The sequence below is a fragment of the Acinonyx jubatus genome, chromosome X (genome assembly GCF_027475565.1).
Source record: "Acinonyx jubatus isolate Ajub_Pintada_27869175 chromosome X, VMU_Ajub_asm_v1.0, whole genome shotgun sequence".
Lineage (NCBI taxonomy): Eukaryota > Metazoa > Chordata > Mammalia > Carnivora > Felidae > Acinonyx > Acinonyx jubatus.
Genome location: NC_069389.1, coordinates 32969234 through 32996762, shown reverse-complemented (window position 1 = coordinate 32996762; position 27529 = coordinate 32969234). Strand labels below are relative to the sequence as shown.

The 27529-nt window shown below is 46.7% G+C and overlaps 1 protein-coding gene across 2 annotated transcripts in view; it reads left to right on the top strand.

Moving 5' to 3' along the window:
• Positions 1 to 3019: 3019 nt before the first annotated feature.
• SRPX (sushi repeat containing protein X-linked) overlaps positions 3020 to 27529 on the top strand; it is a 111081-nt gene continuing 86571 nt past the window's right edge. For both annotated transcript variants that reach the window (XM_027054123.2, XM_027054121.2), the window contains exon 1: positions 3020 to 3248. In XM_027054123.2, the coding sequence (XP_026909924.1) occupies positions 3161 to 3248 (88 nt within the window). In that variant the 5' untranslated portion in view covers positions 3020 to 3160. The remainder of the gene's footprint in view (positions 3249 to 27529) is intronic.

Sequence of the window (27529 nt, the reverse complement as noted above, 5' to 3'; positions counted from 1 at the left end):
TGTCTTTTTTTCAACTCGTTAATAGTTACGTCCAGCAGGACAGGAATGAGATCATAGCTCTGGGGCTCCCCCTGAGTGACTTCTCTTCCTGTTTCCAACAACTTATTACCCCATCTTCTGGGTTCAGGTGTTAGACAGATCTCTGAATCTACGTAACCCTCCCATTGTCTAGCAAGATACTGTGGGATAAACTGATAACCTCTCTTCCTCCCCTTCCTCTGCCTTCATCCCTTCTATCCGAGAGAGACCTGGAATAATAGTAATAGTAATGGGGCACGTGGCTCAGTCGGTAGATTATGCGACTCTGGCTTTCCCAGTTGTGGGTTCAAGGGTGTGGAGCCTACTTAAAAAAATAATAAGAGTAATAGCAATAATAATAAAATCTGATTGGAGTTTTCTTTAAGGTAGCAGAGAGAAAAACTTTTTTTTTTTTACCATAAAACTTGGTATAACATTTTATTTTTATTTTTAATTTTAATTTTATTACAGTTAACATACAGTGTTACATTAATTTCAGGTGTACAACAGAGTGATTCAACACTTGTCTGCATTACTCGGTGCTCACCCTTCGTTTATTTCACCCCTCACCCCCGCATCTGTAACCATCTGTTCTCTGTAGTTCAGAGTCTGTTTTTCGGTTTGTCTTTTTTCCTTTGTTCGTCTGCTTTGTTTCTTAAATTCCACGTATGAGTGAAATCATATGGTATCTGTCTTTCTCTGACTGACTTATTTTGATTAGTGTTATTCACGCAAAGAGTGCATAGCACGGAGTGTATAACAAAGAGTGTATAACATCAAGAGTGGTATTTCGTCTAATTCAGCCAGACTCAGGGGCTAGGAGAGAGCCACGTGTTCCTTCTCAGCCCCGTGATAGAATAGAATTGCTAGTTTTTATGAGGAGAGCTTGCTTCAGAGGTGATCTAGAAAAGGAAGGCCACTGGACAAACTAACCTGGAATTTGGGGTGTGCATTCACTTGTGCTCATGAGCCTAGAACAGTTGTTCTCCACTGGGGGCAAACATTCCCCAAGGAGATATTTGACCACGCCTGGCATTTTTTGGTTGTCACGACTTGGAAAATGAGGTGTTTTACTGGAGTCTGGTGCACAGAGGCCAGGGATACTGCTAAACATCCTTCAATGCACAGATGGCTACTCTCCTCAACAAAGTAGTATCGAGCCCCAAATGTCAATAGTGCCTAGGTTGAGAGATGCTGGCCTGGAATTTAGCTCATTCTAAAACCTGCCCCACTGAGCATGGGGGAACAAAAATATGCATCTGCTCAGGGGTGCCTGGGTGGCTTAGTGGGTTAAGCATCTGACTCTTGATCTTGGCTCAGGTCGTGATCTCACAGTTCATGGGTTCGAGTCCTGTGTGGGGGTCTGCACTGACAGCATGGAGCCTTCTTGGAATTCTCTCTCCCTCTCTCTCTCTCTGCTTCTACCCCACTCATGCTCTCGCTCTCTCAAAATAAATAAACTTAAAATTTTTTTTTAAAATATGCATCTGGTCAAACTCCAGGCCACATCCCTAAAGATTCTAGTTTCATCGGTCTGGGAGCCAGTCCTGACATGGTATTTTCATGAAGCTCACCGCCCGCCCCCCCCCCCCCCCACTTCTTGTGGGTAGAGAGACTGGTCGGATGGAGGCCACAGATGAGGCTGATCTCCCTCATTTTCTTGTGACTGGTGGGGGCGTGGTTATTGAAGGGTTGTTGGCTCCTTGGGGAGGGAGCAGCAGTGGAGAAACCCACAGATGCAGACCCCCCCCCCCCCCCCCCCCCGCTCCCCACCCAGCCCTAGAAAAGATAAGATGGAAGTTCAAGGCAGGAGCTTTTGTGAAAATTGGGAAATGGGCTTGCCTCTAGATAAAAGAATTCAAAAACCTTCTGGATGGATGTTCCCAGGGCCCTTAGTCTACCTGGTGGATCAGACTGCTTGTGGCGAGGAGAAAGTTCCCTTCTACCATGTATGTGGCCCTTGCCAAGGCACAGAGCTCCCTGCCCCAAAGGTGGCTGGATTTGGGCTCCCACTTGCCCCTGCCTCCAGGCACCTTTGTACAGTGCACAACCTGACACAGCAGCCCTGATCAGAATTTGCCTTAGCTAAGATCTCTTTGGGGGCAGGAAAGGAGCGAGGTGCTGCCTTGTGGGTTTACAAAAAAACAAAAAACAAAAAAAATTGGGGGAAAGCCTGGAAGAAGAAACCAGATCCGTACTGCAGGCAGCCTAGAAACCCTATCCTGATGCCAGGCCACAGGGTGGAGGTTTCAGGCTGGTCCTGGTGTCCTTGGAGGTGGTAGAGAACAGCCCAGGAAATGGGGAACTCTGGTTGCAGAAAACTACAACAGCTGGATTCCCCAAGACTGGGAGTGAGACAGGGAACTTTCTGTGCCTTGCGCTTGTCCATCAGCCGACCCTGGAAAGAGAACCTCAAGCCCCATTCATTCCAAACCGCAGTGCAGCTGGCACCCAGTCCAGCCCTTGATTCATTCCCTTACAAAAGAGAAACAGAAACGCTGTAGTGTGGACCTTGATGCCGGCAGAACAGCACACCTAAGTTCAAATCCCTTCTCTGCCCATAAGGGTGAACTGGGCAAGTTTCCAAGCATTGGTGTCTTCTTGGGTAAAATGGGCATAATATACCGAACTTGAGACGTGCTCATGCGAACGTGGCCGTTAATAACGGGCGGCAGCGGCCAACGTGGACCCGATCGGTTGCCCCCTCTTTCTGTGTGACTCACGCAGCTCTCTGCACAGATAACAGTGTGGGGGCCCAGGATCTGGGAGGCGGCTGGGCACCAGTGTGCGTAGTCGGGGTGAGCGGAATCGGAGAGCAGGAAAATATTGGGATCATCTGGTGTCCTAGGGCACGCCCCTGGCGCTCTCTGGCCCTGGGGGGCCAGTCCCGCTTCCAGAAGAAGCGCTGGCACCAAAGGAGGGGCTGGGTCGGAGCCCCGGACCGCGCCAGCGTCCCGGGGAGGAGGAGGGAGGAGGGCAGGCCCCAGACGGGAGGGAGAGAGGGAGGGATAGCGGCGAGAGGAGGAGTTTTCCAGCACGGCTTCGCCCGCTCGCCGCGCAGCCCCTCGGCTGCGTCCGTCTCCTCCGCCCCCTTGGAAGCGCTCAGCGCAGCGCAGGGAGCCCAGCGAAGTGCCGGCGCGCCATGGGGAGCTCCGCACTCCGAGCCGCGCTGCTGCCGCTGCTGCCGCTGCTGCTGCTGCTGCGGGTCCCGCCGAGCCGCGCCTTCCCAGGTAGGGCCGGAGGCGGGGCAGCCTCCCCGGCGGGGCGCCTTTTGTCTGCCCCGGACTCGGCTTCGGCGGCCCCGGGGAGGGGTGGGCGGCGCGCGGCGGACTCGCCTCTGGGCGCCGGGAGGGGAGAGCCGGCCGTCAGCCCCCTCCCGCCCGGCACCGCGGACCCTCCGCGTCTGGGCTTCCAGGGGCCCCCGGCCAACCCGCGTTGGCGCCCGAGGCCACGGAGGGAAGTTTGGCGGCGCGCTGCTTTCTCACCACCTGGAGTTGTGCCTGTCACGCCGTGGCGCGCGGCTGAGGCCCAAGGGGGCCGGCAGCTGGTCCTGGAAGGCGCCCCTACCCGCTCCCACCGGAGGTCCCGGGCCACCCCCGGGGCTTCAGGGCACGAGCCACGGGAGAGCGGCTCTTGTGGACCGCACAGGCGGGGCCTCTCCCGCACCCCCCAACCCCCCCTGCTGGGGATTCCGAGAAAGTCTGCGCCTCTGGGAGAGAGGTGCCAGCTGAGAGTGGTGACTTGTGGCATGCGCTCGGTTAGCCCCAGGGAAACTGGACGGCACACGCGCGGCTCTGCGAGGCGGGGGTGTGTGGCTTCTTGTTGCTGGGGGGCGTGGTTCTAGCATCTAAGGGGCCCCCTGGTGTTTATTAAGACTCTCTTGGTGTTGAAAACCACCTAAAGCCTTTGGAGATGTCCTTCTAAAAAGCTTCAGCTGACTCCCTCATCTGGGAGTCTTAGGTTAGCTGAGAGCCTCAGGGGAGCGGGGCAACATGGGCGCACCCCCGTACCCCTGGAAGGGAGAAGAAATCCAGGGGCGCATTTTAATTTAGTGCTGATGGGAAAGTGGGTGACATGGGCTTTAGGGCGTGCAAACATTTGGCTTTGCGTTCAACGCTGTGGGCAGTTTAAATCCGTGGTCTGAGGAATGAACCTACCAAGTTCTGGGTGAAAGACTGGGGGGGAGGGAGAGGCGGTGGAGGGTGCCCAGATAGTGTGCTTGGGAGATGTAGGGATGGTTGCTGGAAATACTCCGCACATCCCCAAATGATTGAGGGAATCAAACGTATAAAGTGATAAGCAGGAACATTTGCGTTTTGAGCGGTCTCTAGTAAGTTTTAAGCTGTTTGGTTGGTAGAAACTGATTCAGGGCAAAGTCGAAAGGAGACGTAATCTTCGGCCCCAGGCAAGTGCCATTCCCATGGCCCCCACTCCGCTTTAGCGGGAGTTGGAGTTGGGTTAAAATGAACCTAGAGGAGAAGGGGAGGTCAATACTGGACAGGGAGCAGAGGAGAAGTTGAGTATCTACAGGCAGCCCTTCCCGCTGAAGCGAGAGGTGTCTCTGAGCTGCCTGTACATCTGCTCCTGGAGCCTTTCGCAGCCAAGGGGCCTCTTCTCTTTTTCCATCTGACCTCCCTCTGCTCTCCGTTCTCCCGGCTTCTACCCTTATATAGTGTAGCCTGCTGCCAGGGCCCAGCCATGCACAGAATCATGGGTTTGCCAGTTTGGGTACTCCTTTCTGTCTTTGGAGAGCTGCCCCCTGGCTAGCTTGGCTCTCTCTGCCAGCCAGGAGGCTGCCCCCAGTTTGGCACCTCTCAGTGGGGTCTCTCAGGAAATGTGCCCTGCTGGGGCTGTTGAATCCAAAGGAGTCCAAACCACAGGTTTGGGAAGGCTGGGGAGGGGAGACTTTCTAGGACAGTGGGTCCCCAGGCAAATGATGTCAGCTGAGGTCACCCCGAGTGCTGGGTGACAGAGAAGTGTTGCACATCATTTCAGAGGCACTCCCGGAGGCAAGTGGATTATGTCTCCAGTGAGAGAAGGTGAAAGGCCTGGAATCAGGAACCTCTGAAAGAGGGAGATGGGGATGAAGGGCCCCATCACCACCCCCTTCCATTATGTAACTGCCTGAGGTTTAACAGCCAATCTGTCAGAGTGAGAGTAAATCATTCCCATTCTGACTCCTAGAAGGTCTCTGGAGTTCTTCCATTTTTGAATTTGCAGCTTTCCTGGCCATCTGATTCATTCTTTACATTTTTTTTTTAACGTTTATTTATTTTTGAGACAGAGAGAGACAGAGCATGAACGGGGGAGGGTCAGAGAGAGAGGGAGACACAGAATCCGAAGCAGACTCCAGGCTCTGAGCCGTCAGCACAGAGCCCGATGCGGGGCTCGAACTCACGGACCGTGAGATCATGACCTGAGCCGAAGTCGGACGCTCAACCGACTGAGCCAGCCAGGCGCCTTTGATTCATTCTTTGTAGCCTAGCAGACAGTGTCTATAAAAATCCGCATGAAATCTATAGAAAGTTCATAGCAAAGTTGTCTGTGTTTGTATGCCTATAAGAGGAGTTTTTATTCTGTTCTTTTGTTGTTGTTTTTTTGAGTTATAATTGACATATAACATTATGTTTCAGGCATATATCCTAATGACTTGCTATTTATTTATATTGTGAAATGATCAGCACCAGAAATCTAGTACCATCAGTCACCATATGTACTTACAGGTTTTTTTCCTCTTGATGAAGACTTGTTAAGGTTTACTCTCCGAGTAACTTTCAAATATGCAATACCGTATTTGTAACTGTAATCACCATGCTTTATATTATATCCCCAAGACACATTTTTTTTCTAACTGGAAGTTTGTAACTTTTGACCCTTTTGGCCCATTTTGCCCACCCTCCATATCCCCCCCACCCCAGTTTTGCAACCACCAATCTATTTTCTGTGAGCTTGGTTTTTTTTTTGTTTGTTTTGTTTTTTAGATTCTACATGTAAGTGAGATCATATGGTGATTTGTCTTTCTGACTTATTTCACTTAGCGTAATGTCCTGAAGGTTCCATGTTGCCAAATGAGTATGGCAAGATTCTATTCTTTTTTATAGTTGAATAGCATTGCCTTGTATATATATACATACACCACATCCTTTTTATCCGTTCATCTATCGGTGGACACCTGGGTTGCTTCCATATCTTGGCTGTTGTAAATATTGCTGCAATAGACATGTGGGTGCAGATATCTTTTTGAATTAGTGTTTTCATTTTCTTTGGGTAAATACCCAGAAGCGAGTGCTGGATCATAGGGTAGTTGTATTTTGAGTTTTTTGAGGGACCGCCATGCTGTTTTCCACAGGGGCTGCACCAATTTACATTCTTGCCAACAGTGCAAGAGGGTTCCCTTTTCTCCACATCCTGGCCGACACTTGTTGCTTCTTGTCTTGTTGAGGATAGCTATTCTAACAGGTGTGAGGTAATAGCTCATTGTGGTTTTGACTTGCGTTTCCGTTTTTATTCTGCGCTTAAACGAACTGTTGCGACCTCATTTACACCTGAGAGTTTGGAGGTTCCCTCCACCTCCTCCTGCAAGGAGGGCTGAAGTTGGAGACTGAGCACCGGTGGGGACTAAGGCTCCGTGAACCTTACACCTGGAGAAAACCTGGCCAAGTAGTGTGGTTTCACCGGTCAGGAAAACCGGATGAGGTTTGCTAGAAGCCCAAGCAGACCACATCAGCCGAAGCAGTCCTCCAAAAGTGCCGCACTTGGAGATAAGTATTAGGAACTGAATACCTGGCTCAGGCTATACAATTAAAGTCTCTCCAGGAACAGCCTAAGCTGGAAATTTCTATTTGGGGTTAAAACATGTAAGGAGCTGACGGAATTCCTCTTCATTAAAAAGGGGGGAGGAAAGGGGGAATGCTGGAGAGAGCAGGACATTCTCATCTAGCGTTTTCTTCACCGAGAATACTTCCAGTCCAGTGTATTGGTGTTACTGCTTCTCCTTTCACAGATGTGTGCACTGACAGACACCAGAAACCATCCTTCAAAGCACTGTCTTTTTTTTTTAATGTTTTTATTTATTTTTGAGACAGAGAGACAGAGCATGAGCAGGGGAGGGGCAGAGAGAGAGGGAGACACAGAATCCGAAGCAGGCTCCAGGCGCTGAGCTGTCAGCACAGAGCCCGACGCGGGGCTCGAACTCACGGACCGCGAGATCATGACCTGAGCCGAAGTCGGACGCTCAACCTACTGGGCCACCTAGGCGCCCCATCAAAGCGCTGTCTTGAAACGCTCCAACCTCATCAGCCCTCACACCACAATTGAAATAAAGTCCCTCTCTTTTTGAGGATTCCTAGAACATTCTCACTTTTAGTCTCTCTCATTCTAACTCATGGCCAGATACTGTTTATTTATTTAAAAAAATTTTTAATATTTATTTTTGGAGAGAGAGAGAGAGTGCGTGAGCATGAGTGGGGGATGGGCAGAAAGAGAGGGAGACACAATCCAAAACAGGCTCCAGGCTCTGAGCTGTCAGCACAGAGCCCAATGAGGGGCTCGAACTCACAAGCTGTGAGATCATGACTTGAACCAAAGTTGGACACTTCACCGACTGAGCCACCCGGGTGCCCCCAGATACTGGTCTTTTAAAGTACAACTTCACTTTTATCACGTTACTCTCCTACTCAGACACCTAGAGCAGCAGCGCCCTGTCCTCTCTCAAGTTACCTAGAAAGTTCTCAACTGTTTGCAGGGGAGTGTACATTTGCTTCCAGTCTAAGTTTTCAGTCTTTCTCCCCTGGTTTCCTAAAATGTGGCCAAAATACACTACCTGTTTTTGCACAGCTTGACTCACATTTTTCCTCCTCTTGACGATTACTATTTCCTGCACCTGGGATGCTTCCCGCGCCCCTCTGCCGCCCAGCCACCTGTCTGCTCAAATTCTGCCCACCCTCCCATGACTTCCTCTCTTGGTTGAAACTTTTACTTGGTCCCTTGAATGGGAAGCTTCTGCCTTCCTTTAAACACCCACGGCGCTTCATGTTTCTCTTGTAGTGTTTGTGACACATGCCGTACGCTGACTTATGTCTTTCTTTTCATTTCCCATGGTGCCTAGCCGAGCCCCTTGAGCCAAGTGGGTATTTGCGCTTATGGAGTTAATAGCCCTATAATTTGGCTGATGGGCCATTGGAGAGAAAGGGGCTGAGTGAAATGTGCGCAGGTAAACAGGGCTTTGTGCCACCGTGAATCTACATGCGTAGGGACTGTGGCTTGCTGGCCATAGAGGTTGCTTTTAAATCCATGAACACCCTCTGTTTAAGCAATAACCTTCTCTGTTGGGGGCTGTAAGGCAAGAGACTTACTGCAGCCACAAGCTGGAGCGTACATTTATTATTTTTGTTGGCCACTTTGCTACAGCCCCTTCCAAAGTGGTTGAATGGTTTCCTTAGTAAAGGAATATGTGTGCTACATCAGTTCCCCTTTCAGAGAACGCAACTAAAATGGGTAATTGAAGGGGAAGATTGAGTTTATACAGAGGAAGGTTACTTTTGCCAGGCTATAACATAGTACGAAATTGTGGCAGCCAAGTTATGATTAATACCCAGGTTAAAGATTAACTTCCAGCATAGCAGTGTGACTGGGCTCCAGGTCCTGGGGAGTTTCTCAAGCCAGCCCCTTAGTTCACCATTGTGTGATTTCTTGACTGTCAGCTTTTTTGGGCCATTGTTTATGGGAGTCTGTTAAGCCTGAACTTTTCTCTTGGATGTTTGAATGTAGATCTGAAATGGAATCAATTGTTCCCTTTTCTAATGAAACCTGGGCTCTACCCAGAGACTGACTTTTTATTTATTTAATTTATTTTTAAAGCTTTTTAAAACAAGTTTATATATTTATTTTGAGAGAGAGACAGTGCAAGTGGGGCAGGGGTAGAGAGAGAGGGAGACAGAGAAGCCCAAGCAGGGTCTGCTCTGTCAGCGCGAAGCCCAGCATGGGGCTCGAACCCACGAAACCATGAGATTGTGACCCAGCTGAAACCAGAATGGGACACTTAACTAACTGAGCCACCCAAGTACCCTGATACTTACTTTTTAAAGTGGACACTGAATGATGGAGTGCTTGGGACGATAGGGCAAAGAAGGTAGGGAATTCCTTCTCTTACAGCTTTCTGTCTTCTGGAGAAATAGACACTGAGTTATCTATGGGGGCGGGAGGCAGGGTAAATGTTGTAGCACAGGTGGGTCAACGGGTCCTGGTGGCGCAGAGGGCGGCAATGCGGTTAGATGGCCGATGCCAGGGACAGTGGCACTGCAGGCCCAAGGAAGGTTAATGGAGGTTGCCTGTGGGCTTCTCTAAGAACACTTGGAAATTGGAAACAAAAATCTGCGTGGGTGTTTTTTTTCTGGGGAGAAGGTCCTTATCCCGATTCCGAAGCACTATTCACTAGATCATCTTCGCGACTTCTGTGAGATGTGCCTCAATGGGCACACAGATCCACATACAAAGTAAGACGAAATTGCCAGAGCAGGGGAGCTACGATTGAACCAATAAGCGGGTGGGGGAGGGGGGAGTCTTGAGTTGTAACCAGTGGTGCAGTTTCTCATTCTTCTTGTTTAAAAAGCAACACCAAACAAAGCGGGTGTAATCATCGATTGTAGTTGTATTTCGGCCTGGGCTGGCAGCTTGGTGTACCCCTTACTTTGCACAGCATCTGTGCCCTGAGGGAGGGTCATTAGTCAATATTTGTGCATCAGTTGACGAACTGAAATAATTGTGACAGAGAATAAACATTCTTTTTTTAAAAATTTTTTTTAACGTTTATTTATTTTTGAGACAGAGAGAGACAGAGCATGAACGGGGGAGGGTCAGAGAGAGGGAGACACAGAATCCGAAACAGGCTCCAGGCTCTGAGCTGTCAGCACAGAGCCCGACGTGGGGCTCGAACTCACGGACCGCGAGATCATGACCTGAGCCAAAGTCGGACGCTCAACCGACTGAGCCACCCAGGCGCCCCTAAACATTCTATTTCAAGTATCCCTGCAGGATTTAACTGGAATTTCCAAGATGATAATTCCCAAAGAAAAAGGAATGCAAGGTAGCAAGATGTCAGAGGAAATTTGCACTGCCCTGAACAAGGACCTGTCTGGACAGGCAACAAGTCAGGGCATGGTTAATTGTTGAGGCTCTTGGATTTCAGATCACCCTGGGACACTATTCCAGGAGACTTAGAAACTCCAGAGAGCCCCAGGGGTGGGATTTTCAGATAAAGATATAAGGGGAAAGCTTGTGCAAGAGAAAGTCACCAGTGGCATTGCTAAGCTCCCAAGTTTTCCAGATGATAATTGGTTTCACCTGGATTGTACGGTTTGCATGGCGCCCTCGACCCAGAAACCTCTGGAGTGCTCGTTCCCGAGCGGCATGATTCACTCACCCGTAATCCTTAGCTCATACTGGATGCGTCTTTATGCATTGTTCCCCAGGGAGAAGATAAATGGGTTTGGACATAATGGCTTGGATTATTCCAGAGGTTTGGGGTTGTAAATTGAGTATATTGGTTTTAAAACTTTTGTGTGTGAGTAATAGTTAGACAAATCCAAACATAGAATTGGGGGCTGACTTTCTGCCTTGGCCTTGAAATAGCATTGCACTATTTCTTCTGCCCTGCTTGTACAGTGACCTGTCGTGTTGATGGGTCACGTGTACCAGCAGCTCGTTTCACCTGCTGTCACCGGCTGTTTGCAGTGTCTACCTAGTTGTGCCTAATGAACATCTATTTCTTCAATGCCGATTGTACCCCAGGACCCTCTGACTGATGGATGACTCTGGCCTGCCATTTACTGTGTGGGTGGCTGAGCTGAATGGCCCTGCCAGTTCCAGGGATCCAGGAATGTTCACAAAAACTGGTTAAATTAGGGCCACAGGGCAAAGATTGAGCCAAGGTTTGTCAGGCCCCTTGTGGAGTGGAGAGGAAGTGGGGGCGTATAGGAACTCTGACAGACTTGTTGCCACTGACTCAGCATTTGTCAGACAAAGGCTCTAATTCCTTTAAATATCCAGTGTTGAAATCCTGTTTCCACTTAGATTTTAATTCAGCTTTCCAAGGGGTGGAATCATATTGTTTCCCCATTAGTTACTCATGGATCTGAGGCCTCCAGCCATGTGAGCCGATCTGGGCTCTCTGGTTCATTTTGTGTCCTCACGGCGGCTCTCAGTGGGTCTGTGGAATGAAATCTGCCAGGGAGAACGCCTCTGCCAGTCTTGACCCTGCTGAGTGTCCCAGGCTCTGTCTAGATCCCCAGAGGAGTTTCCCATCCACATCTAGGCTCCCCGGTATGGGCCACCTGATCTCTGGAACTGTGGAATCTCAGACTGGTGGGGCCCCGAGATGCAACTCCCTGTGTCTTAGTGATGAGCCTCCGAGGCTCAGTAAGTTGAAGGGGTTTGTCTGAGGTGACACAGGGCGTGAGAAGCAGAGCTGGATTTAGAGCTAAGTGGTGGCCCCAGAATTCCAATCACTCTCCCCCAGGCATGCGCCAAATTTGGTTTTTGAGTGGCTACTTCGCGTTCGGACACCATCCCGGACACCGGCGATGGGCAGGCTGGAATCAGTTGCACCGTGCCCGCTTGCTGAGGGTGAAATACACCCGTCCGGGTGTATTTCGGCATGCTTGTGTATATCAACACTTAGCTGCAATGTCAGGCTCTCATGCCGGGGGCTGCTTGCACGTTCCTCCAGGGCTGTGAGCCCCAGATGCTCCCTCTCTATACCACTTGCTTTGAGCTCCCCAACTGGTATGTCAGGATATTATTAACAGCTTGATTGAGACATAATTCACATCCCATACTATTCACCCATGTAAACCAATTTGGTGATTTCTAGTGTACTCACAGAGTTGTGTGTCCATCACAATTTTAGAACATTTTCATTAGCCCCAGAAGAAACGCCACGCCCCTCAGCCGTCACTCCTCACCCCCAAGCCCCTAGCTCCAGGCAACCATTCATCTTTTTTGTGTCTCTACACATTTGTCTCTTCTTTACATTCCATATAAATGGAATCATGCCATATTTGTCCTTTTGTGTCAGGCTTCTTTCACTGAGCATAATGTTTTCAGGATTCATCCGTGTTGAGGCAGGTATCAGTACTTGATTCCTTTTTTATGGTTGAATTTTATTCCATTGTGTGGTTATAGCACATTTTATCCATTCATCAGTTAATGGACATTTGAGTTGTTTCCACGTTTTGTTTTGAGAGAGAGAGAGAGAGAGAGAGAGCGAGCGAGAGAGCATGCACATGCAGAAGGGGCGGGGGAGGGAGAGAAAGAGAGAGAATGAGAATGAGAATCTTAAACAGGCTCCATGGTTAGTTTGGAGCCCAGCATGGGGATTTGATCCTACAACCTTGGGATCATGACCTGAGCCGAAATCCAAAGTCGGACACTCAACTGACTGAGCGATGCACGTACACCTCTACTTTTGGATTATTATGAGTAATGCTGCAAACATTCCCCTAGGTTTCTGTGTGGGCATGTGGCTTCATTTCTCTTGGGTATATACCTAGCAGTGGAATTGCTGGGTCCTATGGCAATTCTGTGTTTAACCGTTTGAGGAATGGCTATTTTCCAAAGCGACTGCAGCCTTTTCCATTCCCACCAGCAGTTGTGTGGTGCTTCCAGTTTCTCCATACCCTCAGCAACTCTTGATATTATCTGTCATTTGATTGAGTGGTATCGTTTTTATCTCAGGTCATTAACAGCCTCCACTCAAGGACTGAACGAGAAAGCAGTGTCTGTTCTGCCAACTACGGCAGAATACTGGTGAGAGTCACCTAAGGCTGCCTGCCACCCTTTCACTGCTGGCTGCCGGTCACTGCTAGTCATCGGGCACCCTTGGGCAAATCAGAAGAACATGCTGTGGGGGCGCCTGGGTGGCTCAGTTGGTTGAGCATCCGACCTCGGCTCAGGTCATGATCTCATGGTTCGTGAGTTTGAGCCCTGTGTCAGGTTTTGAGGTGACAGCAAGGAGCCTGCTTGGGATTCTCTTTCCCTCTCTGTCTCTGCCCCTCCCCCGCTTGTCCTCTCTCCCTCCCTTCCTCTCTCTCTCTCTGTCTGTCTCTCTCAAAAATAAACATAAAAGAACATGCCCTGTGTGGTTACATGTAATTCCATGGGCACGGGGCTTGGTCAGGAGACAAACTTTGGGCTAATTAGGAAAAGGATGGAGACCCACCCAGGAGTCGGGATTGAAGAGTGCAGGGCAAGATGATTTGAGACCCTGCTTGCTCCTTTGGTGGGTGTGACAGTGTAGGGGATAACCCGAACAACCTCACGTGGATGTCAGTGGCTCACCCCAGGTGGGACGGAGCTATGGACCCCATATTTGTTCACAACTTGTGGCTGTCTAAAAGGAGAGAGAACAAAACAAAACAGAAAGCATGCTTGCATATAGGCAGCATCCTCCCACATGTGAATCCTTGGATCCCCCGGGAGCAGGTCAGAAATGCAGAAGTTCAGGCCCCACCCGGGATCTACCAAATCAGCACATGCATTGTGTGTGATCAGATCCCTCCGCGATCCTTATCCACAGTGAAACTTCAGAAGTCCTGGTGCGACGAATGTGTTCAGCCCTTTGCCAAGTCAGGGCGGCTTGCCTGTTTCTATCTGCCGCAGAAGGGCTCCCTTACCCGCCTCCCCCTTTTCCTGTTGGCTTTGCCTTCATCATGGTCCTCTAGACTTCCTAAGTTCCCGACATTCCTGAGATAAGCCTGCACAGCCTTTAGGTCTCTACTCCCTCTTGTAACTCAAAAGCCAAGCCAGTCCTTAGGAGGACCTTGACTTTGTGTCCTTTGAAGTCCTCCCGCCTGGCCTAACGTCCAGCCGTCCGGCCGCAGAACCGTCTTCAGTGATTGGTGACGGGGCCCTTGCATGGCTGTGCCCTGCAGCTAGGCTGTGCCTTAGAAATCTTAGAAGGCTCCTTAAGAAAGCCACAAGATTGTGGTCGGGCCCTCCCTTCCCTCCCCAGCAAGACCTCGTCCTGCAACTGAGAATTGCTAAACAGACACAGGGACTACACATCTTTGTGCTAGAAACCAATGCCCCTGCTTGAGGGAGGAGGCAGCCCCTGGGATGATGCGTGAGATCAACATCAGCGGGGAAGTCAGAAGAACACATGCAGCCACTCACGCTCAGCGCCCCAAACCCCACGAATTGGGCAAGTCGGGAAGACTGAACTGGTAACAGCAATAAAGGGGGAGCCTCCCACCTTTTCCAGGGGTGGGTCGATTCTGTATTCTGCTTTGGCAGATCTGGGCTGGGGATGAGTCATCCAGGCCAGGGGTGTCCCAAGTAAGTGTGGGCAGGCCACGTAGGGCCCACTGCCTGGTCTTGTGTGACCAGTGAGCCAAGAATGGTTTTCAAGTTTTGAAATGGTTGGAAAAGTCAGAAGGAGAATACTTTGTAGCATGTGAAGGTGTTATAAAGTGCAGGTATCTGTGTCATTGGAGCACAGCCATGCTTATCTGTTTGGGAACTGTCTATGGCTACTTGGTGACAGGATGGCACAGTTGGGTAGCTATGACCCAGACCAGGTGGCCTGCAATGCAGAAAACGTTTATTATCTGGCCCTTTGCAGAAAACGTCTGCCACCCCTAATCTCGGGCCTTGCTGCTCAAGGTATGGACTGAGAACCAGCCTCATGGGGGAGCTTTAGAGGACTGTAGAATCTATTCTTGCCAATTCTCAGCCAAGGCCTCCTTTCCTAAGTCAAAGCTGGAGGCAGACTGGCCTTTGCTACTTGCTGACAGACCTCCTTGATGCAGTGAGGATTTCCGGGCGTCTTTCCAGATCTGCTGCCCTGCCAGGACCTTGCTATGTGGTGTGGCCTGCAGCACTCCACCGCCCCTTACCTTGGTGCTGAGGGCTTAACTGGACATGTCTTTTGCCAGGTGCTGTTCTTTCAGGAGCCTGTCATCTTTCTGCCAGTCAGGACTGTCCCTAGTAGAAGATCTCCCAAAGCGGCTTCCTGGAAGTGCTTCCCAGAGAGGTTCATAGATATTCTAGGGGTAGCAGAATGCATTGTCATTGGGAAATGCAGGGTTAGGTTTCTTTATTATGGCAGGACTGCTGAGGGTCATTGATATGCTAATGACCCTGTTACCCTCAGGGAGAGGACAGCAGAGACTAGTGAAGACCACAGACCCGCAAGGGCGGCACCACCTGGGAACTTATTAGATATGTAAATTCTCAGGCTGCACCCCAGAGCTGCTGAATCTGGATGTGAGGGGAGGTGGGCCCAGCAGTCTATTTTTTTTCCTTACATTTTTTAAAATTTACATCCAAGTTAGTTAGCATATAGTGCAACAATGATTTCAGGAGTAGGTTCCTTATTGTCCCTTACTCGTTTAGCCCATCCCTCCCACAGCCCCTCCAGTAACCCTCTGTTTGTTCTCACTATTCACGAGTCTTCTATGGTTTGTCCCCCTCCCTCTTTTGTTAATTTTGCTCCCCTTCCCTTATGTTCATCTGTTTTGTATCTTAAAGACCTCATATGAGTGGTCATATGATATTTGTCTTTGTCTGGCTGACTAATTTCGCTTAGCATAATACCCTCTAGTTCCATCCACGTAGTTGCACATGGCAAGATTTCGTTCTTTTTGAAGCAGTCTATGTTTTTTTAAAATTTTTTTTTATTAAACATTTTTATTTATTTTTGAGAGACAGAGACAGAGCGCCAGCGGGGGAGGGACAGAGAGAGAGAGGGAGACACAGAATCCGAAGCAGGCCCCAGGCTCTGAGCTGTCAGCCCAGAGCCCGACGCGGGGCTCAAACCCACGAACTGTGAGATCGTGACCTGAGCCGAGGTCGGATGCTCAACCCACTGAGCCACCCAGGCGCCCCAAGCAGTCTATGTTTTAACAAACCTTCCACGTGATTCTGATGTTCGCACAAGTGTCCGAATCACTGGTGTGGTCATTTCCAAATTGGTTTCTGAGAGCACCTCATCAGACTAGTGTTTCACATTTTGTTTTTGTTTTTTGTTTTTTTATATTTTTTAAATTGAAGTACAGTTAACATACAGTGTTAATTAGTTACAGGGGTACAACATAATGATTCAACAATTCTAGACGTTAGTGCTTGCCACGGTGAATGTAGCCATCATCTGTCACCAAACAACGTTAATGCAATATTATTGACCATATTCCATATTCCCTATGTCTTTTCATCTCGGTGACTTAATTATTTTATAACTGGAAGTTTCTGCCTTTTAATCCCCTTCATCTGTTTCACCCATTCACCCAGCTACCTCCCTTCTAGCAGCCACCAGCCTGTTCTCTGTATTTAAGAGTCTGTGTAGGGTGCTTTTTGTTTGTTCGTTTGTTTTGTGTTCTTAGATTCCACATATAAGTGAAATTATATGGTATTTGTCTTTCTCTGTCTGACTTATTTTATTTCATCCTGTAGGTCCATCCATGTGGTCGCAAATGGCAAGAGCTCATTGTTGTTTTTGTTTTTTTTTTTTTTTTTATGGCTGAGTAGTAGTAGTGTGTGTGTATCACATTGTCTTTATCCATTTCTCCATCCATGGACATGTGGGTTTCTTCCATATCTTCTCTATTGTAAATAATGCTGCTATAAACATGGCGGTGCCTATATCTTTTCAAACTAGTGTTTTTGTTTTCTTTGGGTAAATATCCAGTAGTGGTATTACTGGATCCTATGGTCATTCTATTTTTAATTTTTTTTTAAGGAAACTCCATACTGTTTTTCACAGTGGCTGTACCAGTTTGCATTCCTACCAACAGTGCATGGGAGTTCCTTTTTCTGCACATCCTTGCCAACCTTTGTTATTTCTTGTCTTTTTGAGTCTAGTCGTTCTGACAGGTGTGAGGTGATATCTCATTGTGGTTTTGATTTGCATTTCCCTGATGATGAGCGATGTTGAGCATATTTCCACATGTCTGTTAGTCATCTGGATGTCTTTGGAAAAATGTGTATTCAAGTTCTCTACTCATTTTAATCATATTATTTTTTTGTATGTGTGAGTTGAGTTGTGTAAGTTTTTTATATATTTTTAAATATTAGACCCTTATCGGATATACCATTTGCAAATATCTTCTCCCGTTCAGTAGGGTGACTTTCCATTTTGTTGATTGTTTCCTTTGCTGTGCGGAAGCTTTTTATTTTGACGTAGTCTCAATAGTTTATTTTTGCTTTTGTTCCAAAACACCTTGCCTCAGGAGACGTATCTGGAAAGAAGTCACTCCCGCTGATGTCAAAGAAGTTACTGCTTGTGCTCTTGTCTAGGAATTTTATGGTTTCAGGTCTCACAATTTAATCCATTTTGAGTTTATTTTTGTGCATGGTGTAAGAAAGTGTTCCTGTTTCATTCTTTTACATGTAGCTGTCCACTTTCCCCATCACCATTTTTGAAGAGACTGTCTTTTTCCCACTGGATATTCTTGCCTCCTTTGTTATAGATTAATTGACATGGGTTTATTTCTGGGCTTTCCATTCTGTTCCATTGATCTGTGTGTCTGTTTTTGTGCCAGGACCATAATGTCTTGATTACTGCGGCTTTGTAGTATATCTTGAAATCTGGGATTGTGATACCTCCAGATTTATTCTTCTTTTTCAAGATTGTTTTGGCTATTCGGGGCCTTTTGTGGTTCCATACAAATTTTAGGATTATTTCTTCAAGTTCTGAAGGGAAAAAGCTGCTGTTGGTATTTTGATAGGCATTGCATTAAGTCTGTAGATTGCCTTGGGTAGTATGGATGTTTTAACGATATTAATTATTCCAATTCATGAATTGGAATATCTTTCCATTTGTTTGTGTCATCACATTTGTTGTTTTTAAAGGGAGCTGTGTTTTTGGTTTCAGGACAGGACATTTGAGAAGATGAAATTGAAATTCTTGAAGCCAGTTGCAGTGACCGCTGCAGGCTCAAGGGGGAAAAAAAGAAAACAAAAATCCAACTCTTTGGGTAGCATCATCTGTCCCACATCTGCCCCGCTAAGCAGTTGTATGCATACTTGGTTAAAAGAAGTTTCTTCTGGCTTGGAATTCCTTCTCTCTCTCTCTCTCTCTCTCTCTCTCTCTCCCTCTCCCTCTCCCTCTCTCTCCCTCTCCCTCTCCCTCTCTCTTCCTCTCTCTCTCTCTGTTTCTGCCCCTCCCCTGCTCATGCATGCTCTCTTTCAAAATAAATAAATTAATTAAAAAAAATAAATGAATGAAGAGCAAAGGCCTGGGCAAGAGAACTCAGTGGTTCCTCTCACCTCCCCTTCCATTTTTGAACTAAGAGACAACAACACAGTGTTTACAAACTCTCAGATAGCAAAGGATGAAAAGTGTCCATCTGCAGGCCCAAGGTTGTAACACCAAGCCGGCGCTGCACTGTTAGCACGGTGCCCGATGCAGGGCTCGAACTCACGAACCTCGAGATCATGACCTGAGCTGAGGTCAAGAGTCAGACGCCCAACTGACTGAGCCACCCAGGCGCCCCTTGCCCTTCGTTTAAGTGGAGGTGAGGCCTCAAGACGACCGCAAGAGGTGATGTGGATGGGTGGGTTCGTGACTTGGTTTTGCCTCCTGAATAGAATCTAAGGAAGCAGGGTCACCTGATTGCCAGGGAACAGAGGCAGTTTGGCGGGCCCCACATGTGAATGGGGTGCTAGAGTGAGCTCTTCCCCTGCCCCGCGGCTCCTGCGCATGCTGGCCAGCTAGGACGCCATGTGACCTCAGCTGGTGCCCAGCCTTCCTCCTTTCTTGGATTGGGAGTGTGTTTCAGTTGACCTCTGAGGAGGACCGGCAAGCCTTTGGGGGACCATATGGAGTTGCTTTTGTTCTGCTGTCTGGTCTTACTTTTAAAGGCTAGACCTCTTTTTGTCTGTCCATGCCGAATGTGCACGGTCAGCCCCCAGGGTCTTGGGGGTGCCCCTTGGTGCCACCAGGAGTTACTCTTTGTTGAGGGCCTGTGCTTTGGGCTGACCTCAGATTTAGGTGCCCTGTTTCTCCTCTCTTCCAGCTTTCGGCGAGAGGCAGGGACCCACTTTGGCTCTTTCTAGTATTAAACAATAGAAGGAGACTAAACTGAAAAAACAATATTATTTTTCCCTCGAACGAGAGTAATGCCTTCATTTATAAAGCTGTCCTTTTAGCTTGCTTTTTGTTAGCTGTGTGAAATATGGCCACAATTAAAATTTCGTAAACCACATCCTGTCTTAATTGTCTTTGCTAATGAAAGGCGGGGTGCCTGGGGACTGTGGGTGCCTTCCCTTTGGGCTCTTGTGTGGAAGGGTTTGAGTACAGGAAGAAACATTCTGTCAGGCGAAGCAGCTGTAGAAGCAAGGCTTGTCTCTGTGAGCTCCTGTCTGGCAGGGATGGCTTTCTCGCCGACCCCCCACCATATTTACCACTTGTATTTTTTTTTCTGGAGGAAATAAAGTTAGAATGGATATTTAAGAGTAGCCTTAATGGGGAAAGAAGTTACCTAAGGTTGGTGTTGGGTACAAGAGAGGGAGGAAGAGCCCCCCCCCCCCCCCCCCCCCGCCCAACAGTAGGATGGAGTCCTAGTTATCCACAGCAGTGGCCCCGTAAGCAGTAGACTTACTGCCTTCCCTCCCTTCCCATCATTTTGCTTCCTGGGAATCTCCTCCCAAATGAGCTACTTGCACCTTATTATAGAGTCTGCTTTTGGGGGAACTCACACAGTGTCGAAGCTGGAACTTTACCCAAGATTTTAGGTTCTAATTCGGAGTTCTCTCTACTGCTGAATTGATTCTTGCTGAACAGAACTATCTAGGTCAGTAAGTGAACCAACCATAAGGCAGACTTCCATGAGGAAGCTTGGGGAGTGTTCCAGTCATCTGTTGCTGTGTAAGAAACCATCCTAAACCTTAGTGGCTGAAAACAGCCACCACCACTTATTGGCTTAGGAGTCTGTAATTTGGGCAGGGCTCAGTGGGGATGGCTCATCTCTGCTCAACATGCTGTTGCCTGGGGCAGCTCGTACGGGGCTGGAGGACCCAAGATGGCTCCACTCAACGTGTGTGGCACTTCATCTGGGATGACTGGAATGGCTGAGATGGCAGGGCCTCCCTTTCTACCTCTCTGCAAGGCTCCTATTCTCTACATCTTCTCTGTCTCTCCGTTTGCCTTTCTGTCCGGCGGAAGAAATGGGCCTCTGTACCCACAGGTAGCTCCTCAAGGGATGAAAGCCAAAGCTGCCGGGATGCTTAAGGCCTGGGTGCAGGACCATCACAGCACCGCTTTTGACACGTTCTGCTTGTTAAAGCAAATCACAGTGCAGGCCTAGTGGTGGTGAAGGTGGATAGACTCCACTTCTGGAAATGGGAAGAGTGGTGTCAGGGAATTGTTGGCAGCCATTTGCAAGCAGTCCCCTATGGGTTTGGTTTGGAAGAACAGAGTAGAAATGTCAGTTTAACCTTGCAGGGTGTATGCTGGGTGTGTTCTGATTAAATGCTGGATTAGCTCTCTGTGTATTAGGCTATCTAGCTATAGAATGTGCATGCCCTGATTCATGGCCAGTCCATAGAAGTGAGCGAGTCTGTGTCCCGGGAATGTCCAAGGTTCATTTGCCAGTGCTTACTGGTACTAGCAGCAGCTTCCATCCTTTGCTTCCCCAGACCTCTTTTATTTTCATCAATGGCAATGACTGCTAAATGAAAGGTAACTCAGGGTACTTGGGTGGTTCAGTCAGTTGAGCGGCCGACTCTTGGTTTTGGCCCAGGCCACAACCTCGCAGTTTGCGAGTTCAAGCCCCACATTGGGCTCTGTGCTAATAGCACGGGGATTCTCTCTCTCCCTCTCTCTGCCCCTCCCCAGCTTGTGCGCGCTCTCTCTTTCTCTCTCTCGAAGATAAATCAATAAACTTAAAAAAGATAAAAAAAAAGAAAAGGTAACTCAAAGTAGGTCATAGACAAAAATATAAAACCTGTAACTGTAAGACTTGTTGGTGATAATATGGGGAAAAAATCTTTGTACACTTGAGTTAGAAAAGATTTTCTTAGATATGACACCAAGAACATGATGTATTGTGCTCGCTCTGGCAGCACATTTACTAAAATGGGAAAGAGCGTGATTTATAAAGGATAAAAAATTAAAAAAGGGGGGGGCGCCTGGGTGGCTCAGTCAGTTGAGTATCCGACTTTTGATATCGGCTTGGCTCAGGATCTCACGGTTCGTGAGTTGCAGCCCCGAGTAGGGCTCTGTGCTGATCGTGTGAAGCCTGCTTGGGATTCTCTCTCCCTCTTTCTCTGCCCCTCCCCCACTCACAACACACACACACACACACACACACACACACACACACACACATACACACACACTCTCTCTCTCTCTCTCTCGCCAACACACATGCGTGTGCACACAAAAATAAATAAACTTTACTAAAAATAAAGAGTAAAAGAAAGTACTTCATCCAAATTTTAAACTTCATTTTTCAAAAGACACAGTTAAGAGGATGAAAAGATAAGCCACAGACTGGAGAAAGTATTTACAAATGACATATAATCCTGATAAAGCACTTTTGTCCAGGATATATAAAGAGCTCTCTAAACCCAAATAATAGGAAAACAAGTAACCCAATTTAAAGAGTAGGCAAAATATTTTATTTTTTAAATGTTTATTTATTTATTTTGAGAGAGAGAGCATGCACGTGTGTGTGTGTGTGTGAGAGAGAGAGAGAGAGCGAGCGAGCGAGCAGGGGACAGGGAGGGAGAGGGAGAGAGAATCTCAGGCTGCTAGTGTGGATCCCGACTCGGGGCTCAATCCCACAAACGAAGAGATCATGCAATCACGACCTGAGCCTAAATCAAGAGTCAGACGCTTAACCAACTGAGCCACCCAGGCGCCCCAAGGGTAGGCAAAAAAAAATATTTTAACAGACACTTCACCAAAGAAAGTATATGCAAAGATGCTCAGCGTGATTATCCACCTACTGGCTGGATGAACTTGGCCAGCTTCACTTCTGCTTTCATCTGCCAAATGTGAACCATGCCACCTGCTCCCCTGGGGAAGTGATTTGTAATGTGCAGCACAAATATAAGGTATCGTTGTAACTCCCCCAAACAACTCGCGCACATCTTTGTTCCTCGTAGAGGGCTGACTAGCCATTTTCTCTCTCTCCCTCATTGGACCGTATGTGACAGACACCCACAAGTTGCTGGCTCTGACGGCGAGGTAACCACTGGCCACTGGCAATTTGAGGCCAGTCATTTACTGTAAGCTCAAGTGGACGTGGGTGTCTCCCACCGTGCTTTTCCAAACCAGTCTGGTTTTTAGGGCTCCCTAAAAAAATCTCCCACTGTCTACTTCTTCTGCCCTCAAGTGTCCCAATGTCCTTTCATTTCAAGGAACTTGCATCATTTGTGCTCTGTAACCAAGGGCCTCAGTGTCCCTGAGTACTGTCAATACCTAAGAGATTGACCTTGGCCTTGATTTTTTTTTTTTTTGTCTTGGAATTCATTTGTTATCAGTGGTAAAGTCTGAGATGTATTATTTTATATTCTCACATATTATATTTTTTCTCTAGGACCTCATGTTAAATTCAGTGCTGAATGCTTAGTAAGGACACTGATTGTGCGAGGAGTGAGTAAGAGAACATTTTTCATCAAGTTTCTAAATTTGGAAAAAGAAGCTTGGATGAACAGCTGCAGTATCCCAAATGATTTTCCATTTCTGTGAATCCCAAAGGCCCCTCTTCATGCATTTAAAATTCCTGGAATTCCTGAAATTAAAAAAAAATACTGTGAGAGGAACACACAGGGTTTGTTTTTTTTTTTTTTTTGACAGCTTTACTGAAGTCTACTTGACACAGTAAACTCCACTGAATTACCTTTGCAGCTTTTCTTTTTTTTTAAGTTTATTTATTTATTTTGCAAGAGAGGGAGCACAAATGGGGGAGGGAGGGAGAGAAGGAGAGAGAGAGAGAGAGAGAGAGAGAGAGAGAGAATATTCCAAGCAGGCTCCACATTTTCAGTGCAGAGCCCAATGCGGGGCTCAAACCCATGAACCTTGAGATCATGACCTGAGCCAAAGTCAGATGCTTAACCGACTGAGCCACCCAGGCGCCCCCTGCACCTTTTCAAAAATTAATTGGCACGTTTGTTTTTTGCAGGTCTGCTTCTGTGTTCTTTATTTTGATCCATTGATCAGTGTGTCTGTCCTTTCTCCAGTGCCACATTATTTTGATTACTGTAGCTTTGTAAATAGTCTTAAAATTGGGTAGTGATGTGGAAAACAAAGAAGAAAAAAATGAAAGTTCCTTACAACATACAGCCCATGGACAAGTCCTTGAGACAGGCAGAGTGACCTTCCTCTAGGAACTCAGCTGCCTCGATGTTAATACTTTGCTAAGGGCAAAAGGCAATCTTAGCTTAACATTAGCCTGACCTCCAGGATCCTGTAAGTCTCCTCTAATGCATAAAAATCCCTTTGGAAACTTCCTTATCTCTATCCCCCACCCAAGATACATGTTAGCAGTCATCCTCCAAAAATATGGACCTCTGATATACATCTGGAGGGTCTCATGACTAAAGGTTTTACTAGACACTAATAAATGACCTTATCCTAACAGCAACCAGCCTCTCAAGGTGCTGGAAACCTTGCTTCCAAATTCCTTAGAGATTTAGACTACCCCCTAACCCCCTCCCAACTTGAAAGTATATAATCAGCCACCTGTCACAACCCCAGTGCAGCTGTTTGTGCCCATGGGTCCTGTCCCCATGCTTTAATAAAACCACCTTTTTGCACTAAAGACATCTCAACAATTCTTTCTTGGCCATCAGCTCTAAGCCCCAACATTTCCATATCAGGTAGTGTGCTTTCTCCAACTTTATTCTTTTCCAAAATGGTTTTGGGTCCTCCATGTAAATTTTAGAATCATCTTATCTATATCTACCAAAAAAATCTGCTGGGATTTGGATCAGAATGGTTAAATCTATCTATCAGTTTGGGGAGAATTGACATTTTTCCTATTTTGAATCTTCCAACCCACAAATACAGCATCTCTCTCCATTTATGTAGGTCATTTTTAAAATTTCTTCTGTCAGTATTTTGCAGTTTTCAGGCTACAGATTGGGTGCATGTTTTGTTAGCTTTATACTTAAGTATTTCATTTCCTGGAGCAAATAGAAATGGTATTTTTTAAAAATCACTTTCTTTTTTTTTTACTTAAAAAAATTTTTTTAATGTTTATTTTTGAGACGGAGGGAGACAGAACGCTAGTGGGGAAGGGGCAGAGAGAGAGGGAGACACAGAATCTGAAACAGGCTCCAGGCTCCAAGCTGTCAGCACAGAGCCCGACGCGGGGCTCGAACCCACAAACCGAGAGATCATGACCTGAGCTGAAGTCGGACACTTAACCGACTGATCTACCCAGGTGCCCCAAAAGTCACTTTCTAACAGTTGTTTGCTAGCATGTAGAAATACAAGTGATTTTTGTGGGTTTTTTTAGTTGCAGTATAATTAACATACACAGTGTTATATTAGTTTCAGGTGTGTCATGATCCAACAATTTCATACATTGTACGCAGTGCTCATCACGACAAGTATACTCTTGATCCCCATCTCTTATTTCATCTGTCACTCTACCCACCTCCCCTCTTGTGACCACCAGTTTGTTCTCTGTAGTTAAGAGCTTGTGTGTGGGGTGTTTTTTTTTTGGCTCCTTTTTTTTTTCTTCATTTGTGTGTTTCGTTTCTTAACTTTCACATCTGAGTGAAATCGATTTTTGTGCTTTGACTTTGTATCTTGAAACCTTGCTAACTTCGGAGATATTTCATAGATTATTTAGGACTTTCTACGTAGATAATAATGCCATCTGTGAAGAGGGACAAGTGTACTTCCTTTCCAATGTGACTGCCTGCCTTCTTTCCTTCCTTCCCTTGTTCCTCCCTCCCTCCCTCTTTCCCTCCCTCCCTCCCTTCCTTCCTCCCTTCCCTCCCTCCCTTCCTCCCTTCCCTCCCTTCCCTCCCATATTGCCCTGGCTGGGGCTACCAGCATAATGTTGAATAAGACTGGTGAAGGTGAATGTCTTCATGTTTTCCCCATTCGGGGTGGGGGGGAAACACTCAATCTTCCACCATGGAGCATAATGTTAATTGTAAGCTTTTTATACATCTTCTTCATCAGGTTGAGGAAGTTCCCTTCCCTTCCTAGTTTACTATGAATTTTGGTCATGAATGGATGTTAAATTTTATCAATGCTTTTTCTGTATCAATTGATATGATCATGTGAACTTTCTTTTTTAGTATGTTAATGTGGTAGATTACATTGATTGATTTTTTCTTGATTGATTTTTTTAAATATTAAGCCAGACTTATATTCCCAGGATATAAATACCACTTGATGTTGGTATTTTTTTTTAAATGTATTGTTGGTTTTATCTGGTAATATTTCACTGACTGTTGCATCTGTATTCCTGTAATTTCTTTGTCTGGTTTTGGCATCAGAGTAATGCTGGCCTCCTAAAATAAATTGGGACATGTTCTCTCCACTTGTTTTAGGAAGAGATTCTGTAAAATTTGATGTTATATCTTCTTTAAATATTTAGTAGAATTCACCAATAAAATCATCTGGGCCTGGAGATTTTAACTACAAATTTAATTTCTTTAATATTTATGGGATTATTTGCATTATTGATTTCATTCTGGGTGAGTTTTGGTAGTTTGTGAGTTTTGAGGAGTTGGTCCACTTCATCTAAGTTGTCGAAGTTATGTGTAGGGTTATATGTAGTATCTGAAGTGATATCCCCTGCTCTACTCCTGATATTGGTAATTTGTTTCTTCTGTTTTTCTTTGTCATGTTTTCTAGAGTTGTACCAATTATATGAATATATTTAAAGAATCAGCTTTTGCATTGATTGACTTTTTTTTCTATTGTGTTCTCTATTGTGTTGTTTCATTGATTGCTTTTACATTTATGATTTCCTTCTTGCTTTGGCTTTATTTTCTTCTTTTTTAAAAGTTTATTTCTTTATTTTGAGAGAGAGGGAGAGAGAAAGTGCACATGCACGTGTGCAGGCAGGGGAGGGGCAGAGAGAGGGAGAGAGAGAATCCCAAGCAGGTTCCATGCTGTCAGTGCAAAGCCAGTGCAGGGCTGGATCTCATGAACTGAGAGATCTTGACCTGAGCCACAACCAAGAGTCTGATGCTTAACTGGTTGAACCACCTCTATTTTCTTCTTTTTATCTAATTTGTTAAGGTGGAAGCTTAGTTTATTGTTTTGATTCCTTTCCTATTTTGTGATATAAGCATCGGATGCTATAAATTTCCCTCTGTGCACTGCTTTAGCTGCATCCCACCACATTCGTTCTCTTCTCCTTCTTGAACTCTGTTGCCTTGAGTGGTAGACCTTTTGGTTTTGTCCCATAAGTCCCTGAAGAACAGAAAAAAAAGATTGGAAAAAAATTAACCAAGCAAGGGGAATACAGGGAAGGACAAAAAGCCATGGGTGATCTCCCCTACCTTTTGAGACCACAGCTTCTCTAGTTTTCCAGAAACAAAGGTTCCCCCTGCTCAGGAGTTTCAGGTGCCCACAGACCCCTGCTGCTACTGCCATAGCTGCCAATGCCATCACTCCTGCCTATTGCCACCACGAGGTTACCTGGGGCCCGGGACACGAGAGAACAAAGAAGACAAACAAGGGAAAACTGAAGGATTTTCCCTTCTTTTTGGACATTAAGAGTCTCCTTTTCTACTCTGAGCCAGAGCTGAAGGGCTTCTTCTGGAACTGTGTCTGCACCCAGTGTCCACTTTTGTGTTTGGGCTGACCTGAATTCAGTCCAAGGGAAAGCTACCACCAATTCAGTGGCACTTCAAATTTTGTCTTCTTCTCCAGTCTGTCTGCTAATGTTTATGTTTCAGAGTCCTCAGATAGCTGTTCAGTGTACCCTGTTCAGGTTTGCTAGTTGCATTCTGTAGGAAAGTCAAGGTGGAGTGTATTTACTTCATCATACCCAGACCTGGAATCTTGTGAGCTGTTCTGGTAATGTTATATAATCTTTTTCATGGTGGTCAAATGGGTGATTTCCTTCCTCCTGTCTTCCTTTCTTTTGTTTCTTCTTTCTTTCCCACATTTTCTTCTTTTTTTAAAGTTTATTTTTGAGAGACAGAGCACGAACGGGGAGGGGCAGAGAGAGAGGGAGACACAGAAACTGAAGCAGACTCCAGGCTCTGAGCTGTCGGCACAGAGCCCAGCGTGGGGCTGGAACTCACCAGCCGTGAGATCGTGACCTGAGCCGAAGTTGGATGCTTAACCGACTGAGCCACTCAGGCGCCCCTCTTTCCTACATTTTCTTGACTGTGGTACCAAGTATATTGGTAGACTTTGATAAGTCACTTCTTACTTGACTTCATTGCAGATGCTAAAAATGCTTTTTGCATTTGCATGATGTTTTATAAATATTACAATTTTGAGAAACAACTGGAATGCTTTGCATTGGAACACACTTTCTGCTCACCAAAGATATATCTAGTAGGATGAGATTAGAAAACAATCACAATT